Genomic DNA, 8,042 nt, shown 5'->3' on the forward strand with positions numbered 1-8,042 from the left:
ATATTTTATATACATATTAAATATTATTTCATATTCGATCTAATGCTGAAAATTATTATTATATTCTATATGTTTTTTTATAATTTTTTTTATAAAAAGTATTTACAAATAAATACCTACTACAAATTAAAAATTATTGAAAAATATTTATTGTTTATTCTATTATTTATTGTTTATTTTATTATTTTATTGTTTATTATTGATTTTACTTTGAAATTATTAAGAATATTTAGTATGAATTAAATATAGCTTCAAATTTGTCAAAATTTAATATTGTAACAAAATAATAATGGATATTCTCATTTTTGATCAAGTATCATTTTATAAAATGGAGGTCACGTGCATACGTGGCGACCATCATGGATGCATGTGAAAAATTTGAAGAAACCAGTCGACGACCGGTTTTGGTCAAGATTTTTCTTTTATTTGAATATTTTTCTGTGTTTCTTGTCGCGACAAGAACACCATGTCGTAACGACAGAAAAAGAAGAAAGCAGAATAAGTTCTATGTTGAGCAAGGATATTCTTCCTGAATGGCGAGGTGTCTTAACGCGTGTACAGTTAACCACGAGTCAATGATCTTGGCATGGCGCCTCATTTAGACGAAACTAGATTCGAAGAAGGTCGAGGAAATAGTCATCGATTGAATTACAAATATTTCAAACGGTATGCGAGTTTACTTGACACATCCCTCAATAGTATAGAAAGCTTAATTAGGATTTCAAATTATGTGCAGATATCTTGTATTTTTTCTGTCAGAGAAGTTTTCATTTTCATTTTTAAGCATTTTTTTTTCCATTACAATTTAGGATTTAGAAGAAAAATCTAAAAGAAAAACCTTTAAATATTTTTCTGATAAGTTGGTTTTTGAATTAATTTTCTGAAAATGAACATAATATATATTAATTATAAATTATAAAGATATAAGATTAATATATAAAGAAAAATATAGCATATTATAACATAATACCCAAATTTATTTTCAAATTTTTAAAAAATTAATTGATTTCAATATGATTTTAATTTTCTTCATATATTTCTTTCTATTTAAAAATTTTAAATAAAATCTTCGTTAAATTTGTATTTATTTTTCTTTGAAATCTTAGAATTATTCTAGGAAAAAAATAAATGTAAATTTAAACGAAATGATATAATTTTATATTATTTTTATATATATGTATATAAGATTTCATATTAGCACGAAAAAAAATCTATTTTTATTTATACATATTTTATTTATATGTATAAAGATAACTTCTGTCGTTATGTATCAAATAATGCAAGTGTAATAATTTCTAGTTAGAAAGTTTAGTAGCAGAATTTCATATATATTACTTCTAAAATAAAATAAATAAAAGATTGTTGAAAACTTTCTGCGCATACAAAAGAAAAAAGGGAACATTTAAACAAACTAAAGGAGAAGGTTGATGATTCACAATTAATGTCATTATACTTTTCTTCGACGTTTTTAGAAACATAGGAAACTGTGAAAGCATCGGGATACAAACGTAACTTTTTCTTTTCACTACGTGAAATGCCTTTCGAAAGTAGTATTTCGTAGATTTGGAATGGCCAAAGAGTACCGTTGCCCATGAAAGATAAACTAGAGGTTACACGAGCCAACTTAAATATATGTGTACACTTAATACACATACCATATATACTATGTAGCCAATGATAGCGCATTGCATTCTGGGTCACGTGTTTTTCGATACGTGTGCGCACAATATCTCAGAGCTGTAACGAAAAAACTCACTTTAGCTAAGAAATTCCTTCAATCGATTCGAATTATTAAGACAAATATTCAAATTATCTATCGAATTATTCTGAATGATTAAAAATCACTATGTTTCTTGCAATTTTTATTATTAATAAGTTATTAATAATAAGAATATGTATAATATATAAATTATATATAAATTATAATAGGAATTTTTCTATTAATAGATTATTATAAGCTATTTATTATTTGAATATTATTTTATTTCATGATATATAAAAGTTTGAGAAGTAAAGATTTCTTAACTCGTATTTTAAGCGTAAAAGAATTTGAAACTTGAATTCGAAATTTTATTTTGCAACCGACCATTAGACACGTGCGTAATTAGAATGTTTCTAAGGAAAATTTCCATGAGTATCCAATTAATCGGCAACAACCGTGAAACTTCCTTAAACAGACTGCATCGATTTTCGCAACTTGTATTTCGCAAAATCATGTTGCCCCTGTTAGTTAAACATTGGATTAACGTAATTTCCCTTTCATTCATTGTTGCAGTTCAAACCTATCTAAGTCCTGTGGAGACACATTGTATGAACATTAATTACTTCATCCCCGATGAAGAAAATTTAACGAGAGGCTTCTCCGATGACGCAATGACTCGACTTCGTATGTAAAGCGAATTAAATAAAATATCTATACAATATTTTTTTTAGAATTATCTTAAAGATAATGAACTATTAGCATAGTCACAAGTGGCTACTTTTTGACTCGCAAAACTATCTCCATTATATCGATTTAATTCTTAAAATTAAACATTGATTGAATTCATAAATTGAAACATTATACTTTCTTTTCTGCATATTCTTTATTCTGAATGTCACTAGAATTATATTTTCCAATAATCTGTTGATATAATGGGAATGTTAGCTGCTTGTGTGACTTGAGAAAAAAGTCAAGTTCATCATTCCTGTCTTAAATAAATAAATTTCATTGGTATTTCCAGACATGGGCAGATCTGTGATAGCTCTGTTTATAGTGGGATTTGTTGCAATTTTTACGGCATTCTGGACGGGAGTGGTAGGCTGTTGGAAGAGGTCACCAGGAAATATCACAGCCACTGCAATCTTGATGTTGCTAGCATGTTAGTGGCTTCATACATTTAATGCGTGTTTTATCTATTCATTCTATGATTAATAACTACATAAAAAATTTTCCAATTATTAAAATATCGTTATAAATCAAGCCTTGAAAAAAGACAATCATTCTCGTTTCATAATATTATATTTGATAACACAGGCCTATTAAGCGCTAGCGCAATGGGTCTTTGGCACGGAGTGGAGTATTACGAGAAAGAGAAAATCGTCGGAGAAGAGTATTATCAACAATGGAACAACGTAAGTGACATTTTTTTATTGCTTGAATTATACAGAATTATATAGAAGATAATAAAAAAATCTTCATAAGTTTTAGAATAGATAATCCACATCAAATGAACGAAAAAATCCTAAAAAATATAAATATTTTTTAAAGTTTTTTTTTTTTAAGCGAATAATCTTTAAAAACTAAGTTTTAAAAACTTATGAATTATTATTTTTTTCTTTTTATAGAAATTTTTTTTTCTTTTTAATTTAATTTATAGAAAATCTAAATATTTTCCTTTCATTTTCTTTCACGTATCTTATCTTGTTTTGTAATATAATACAGTGAATATCGCTTAAAAAAAATTTTTTATAAATTTGAAAATATTAATTTTTCGATCTATGTTTATTAAGATTTTTTTTTTATTTAAGTACTATTTATTTTGAAAATTATTTTTTTATTATTTTACATAATGGAAGTAATACAATATTTGATATAATTCAATATTAGTAAAAGTTAATTTTTATTTTGTAGTACAAATTATTATTTTTTAATCATTTATGAAAATCAGTTTCGTTATTTCCTATCAATTCGTGAATTTTCTATATCGTGTATTAATGTATGCTTCAAGATAAACACTTGCAACCGCTGACTTGTGTAACATAGAAAGTAACTTGTTGCTTTCGATATTGAACGAATGTATTTCTACCTCTTTATCGATGAGGATTTAAATAATCTTGATATAACATAGAGTGAGAAAATTTAAATAATCTTGATGTAAATCTGATGATAGAATGTAATATAATATTCGAGATTCATATATTATTTTTATATTGAATATATGTTTTTGACTACATATCTAAGCAAGATGCAAAAATTCAATATTATTAAATTTTAAATACAATTTTAAATCTGAAAGATTCATGTCAAAAATGATTTTTTTTAATTTTTATTTCTTTTTTTAAAAAGAAATATTTGAAAATCTTTAATTTTTTTAAAATAAATTTTAATTTTTTCTAATAAAATATTCATTTCAATTTTTTCTAATAAAGTATTATTAATAATTATATTACAGAAAAATTATAGTATTTCAATTACAGATATCTAAAAATTTAAGATATGATTCTTCAAATTAAAATAAAACGAAAATCAAGAATTAAAAAATTTGCGGATTTATTTTTTAATTATTTTATCTAGTTTTTTTTTTAGTTCATTGGCAGGAACAATCTAGAGATATTTTCGTCAATTTTTAATTATCGAAGACTAAAAAACAAACGCATTTTTTTTTAATTTTCATATTATTTTATTTTAGCTTAAATTCTTGAATTCTTGTACCTAATCAAATTGTAAAATTATAGTAAATTTTGTGATCAAAATTATTTTTTTTTCGAATACTTTTCAACTGCTTTAAATATCATAGAGCAAAAATAAAACAAGTCAAATATACATATTAATTCACTTTGCTTCCAACTGCAAAATTTAATTATTATTACATTTTCTTTAATTATGCTCGTTAAAACACACAAACAATTGAAAAATTCCTAGGACTAAAGGCGATGATTCCAGAGACGGAAGGATGGTTCCAGAGAAAGAAGAAACGTAATTGTTCATTCAAAAATTTGCCTACAGGTTTTAAGAGACAACACGGTGCAGTGGTACGGCTGGTCGTTTTATCTTGCCTGGCTGGGGGTGGCTACGTGTTTAGGCACGATGACGCTGTTCCTGATCGCGGCAACCTGCCTGCGGCGGGAGCATGCTCGCGAGCAGGCACAGAACATACAATACATCATGCCAGGTGACGCGCAAACGCTGAAACGGCCACACTAACTTCCCCCCTCTTTTTTTTTTTGGAATGCGGCTCTAGGTTCTGAAGGACAACTCACTAATCTCGTACGACTGGTCGTACGTGGTCGCTTGGGTCGGCGTCGGTTGGTCGTTGGTCAGCGCGATCTTGTTTAGTGCCGCGGCGATTTGCTTGAGGGGCGAGAGAATGCGCGAGGAGGCGATGAACATGCAGTACCTCATGCCTGGTACATATTTAACACCTTTTGCTTTTGCCGAACGAACGCGATTGGCTCGTGTGGATTCCTCTTGAGGTCAAGGAGGTAGAGCTGGGTCAAGGCATGATTTTTTAGTTTAGTTAGTGAAATTTTAACTTGAAGCTTTGGAGATATATTTTAAGTTATGCATATGTGAAGTTACGATATTTTATGGATTACGGTAAATATTTTATGATTGCAAAAGATTCTAAGAAAACAAAAAATATTGATTTTTATTTTTAATAGCTTTTTTATTTTTAATATAAGCTTGAGTTTGTTTATATTTGTGCTGAATATAGAAAAAGATAGTAAATAAAAGAAATAAAAAGAAAAAATAATTGAGATTCAGAAAAAAGTATATCTATAAGATAATAATGCAAATATAAAAATTTTTTATCTTTTTCGTTTCTTTTTTGGAATGGAATTTTTATGTATATATTTGTGATATTTTTCTAACTAAAATAAGAAAAAATTTCATGTAATTTAGATTATATTTAATAGAAAAAAGATATATAATAAACAAAAAAGTTAATATTATTTATTAAATATGAAAATAATTCAAATTATATCTTGTTATCTTATTTTAATTAAAATTATTATTTTCACAAATAATAATTGGTTTATAGTTTCATTGAAAAAAAGAAAAAAAGAAATAAAATATTATTATTGCATTAGTATTATTTCACTAAATTTTCAGATCGAATTACATTCGTGAAATCAATCTTTATGGTGTTTCAAGAGATGTTTTCTTCCAATTCCATAGTAAATATGTAATTTTAATAAAATTGTGAATCGATTTTGAAATTATAAAATATTTACTATATCTATTCTAGAAAGGAAATCTTAACGAATTTTGATTTCTTGAAACTTTTCAAATTTCAAATTTCAATAAGTTTATATTTAACTAATAAAAAAAATAATTATTTTTGCTTGCAAAAATCCAATTAAAATAAATCTAAAATTTATACACATTTAATTAGATTATTATTTTCAATATTTTAATAAGTTATTTGTATAAATTATCTTTTATCTAGATTTTGAGATTATGATTATTTCAAATAACATAAAAGATAACAAAAAATTTTGAGGTTAGAAAATTAATTTTATGTTATAATTAAAATTAAAACTAAACTACATTAGAGAAGTTCAAGTATTTAATTTAAAAATTTGAAAATTTTAAAATTTGTAAATTGAAAATTTTTTTCTAAATTGAATATAATATTAACATTTTTAATTTAAAAGAAATATAAATAGACATGATGCAAAATAAAATATTGTAATGATAATTCAGTTATTGATATGCAATTTTATTTTCATTTTTTTTTTTTTTTGTAATTGAACAGATGTTTTTGTGAAAATATTTTTGACCATGAAAAAGGAATCTGTGCGAGCATCGTGTACCACTAACTTTTATTCATGATTATTGGGTTGACGAAAATGATGTTCCTTGGTTTAAAAAATCTACTAACTTAAATTGATTCAAAATATATTAGAAGTTTAACGAGAAAAATTGTTAATATAGAAGCAATAAATGAAGAATTCATATCGCTATATAATATGAAGATAATTATAGATATGTATGAAGATACATTATGACTTTGTCGTTTTAATTAAATTAATTAACTCATATTTAGAAAAATATAGTTATAAATATTTATTCATTATATATATATATTCAGTCACTTCTTGCAGTGTATATTAGATAGTTATTATCATCTCATGAAAGAAGATAATTCTCTTGGACTTAGTGAAATGATTAATTTCACACAGAACTAATACATAATAAACATTAAATGATTGAATTCTCAATCTCTCTTTGTCTTTCTTTAACTTTTATTCTCTATAATCGTTATCGACAGAGATGAAATAAGGCTTGAATTCCATATCTTTTATATACATGTATATTGAATTATTGATCCAGAGTATTGAATTCATGATAAATATAATATATAATAAATATCATAATAACATCGAAAAATTAACTTCAACATAATTAAATTTAACTTGATGCAATAATTGACATCTATATAGCATCTTTTAAAATAATAAATAATATTGCATGAAGTTAATTGCAGCGAAAGATGAAAATTTTATTAAAAAAGACCATTTAATTTTCAATTGCTTCTATATTAATAAATTCGATATTAAATGTTCAACTATATAAATGTTCAATATATATAAGATGATCGATTATTATAATTAAATATGATCCATAAATCCTATAAATAGATCTTGTCACGAGAACAAACAAGTGATCATTACATTAAGTACAAAAGTAATGTATAAATTTAACAAATGTGTCCCAAACTAATCGATAATTATAAAGAGATTAAAGTACTGACAGGGAATGAGAGAAATTATTGCCCGCTTATTTAACATTTTAATCAGAAAAATTGGCCTCTGTACGAAAATTATACATTTATTATTATTACAATTGTATATAAAATAACGATAGACCTTCAACTAGAGTTGTTTGTTAATTAAAATACGGCTCTATAATCGAGAATAAATTCGATTGTAAAGCATTAGAAGTATCGTGAGAAGAAGAATGTTCGATATTCGTCTTTGTGAAACTCTTACTCGATCTACTCACGGTCTATTTCCATCGTGGATTAAAGCAATTTTGTCACGCTCTGATCCTGGAGAAAACTTTCTACATAAAACAATTTCGATCGATCATCGATTTATGTACTTTGAGATACTTCATACTATTTCATTCTAATTTTAAATTTTCTTTTCATTATTAATAAAAAAAAAAAAAGAAATCGGTAATCAATATCACCAAGAAAATATTATTCATAGACTATGTATTAAACTTTTAATTGAAAAAGAAACGAGTTAATTTCTCATTTGAATTATCAATTTCTTAGATTTAATAACTTTTTTAATAATTTAAAAGTTCACTTATTCATACTTTTTTTTTT

At 25.0% G+C, this 8,042-nt stretch overlaps 1 protein-coding gene across 3 annotated transcripts in view; it reads left to right on the top strand.

Moving 5' to 3' along the window:
- Positions 1–8,042, top strand: part of LOC102675284 — a 34,817-nt gene that overhangs the window by 23,426 nt on the left and 3,349 nt on the right. Inside the window, exons 3-6 of one of the 3 annotated variants that reach the window (XR_004151069.1) lie at positions 2,276–2,386; positions 2,724–2,861; positions 3,017–3,114; positions 4,944–5,299. Coding sequence is in view for 2 of the 3 variants with exons in the window: in XM_006619831.2 (XP_006619894.1) it covers positions 2,276–2,386; positions 2,724–2,861; positions 3,017–3,114; positions 4,709–4,874 (513 nt within the window). In the remaining variant the exon portion in view is untranslated. Of the gene's footprint in view, positions 1–2,275; positions 2,387–2,723; positions 2,862–3,016; positions 3,115–4,708; positions 4,875–4,943; positions 5,300–8,042 lie in introns of all 3 variants that reach the window. The other 2 variants (XM_006619831.2, XM_006619830.2) reach the window with 2 other exon arrangements.

This window comes from Apis dorsata, unplaced genomic scaffold (assembly GCF_000469605.1).
Source record: "Apis dorsata unplaced genomic scaffold, Apis dorsata 1.3 scaffold_444, whole genome shotgun sequence".
Lineage (NCBI taxonomy): Eukaryota > Metazoa > Arthropoda > Insecta > Hymenoptera > Apidae > Apis > Apis dorsata.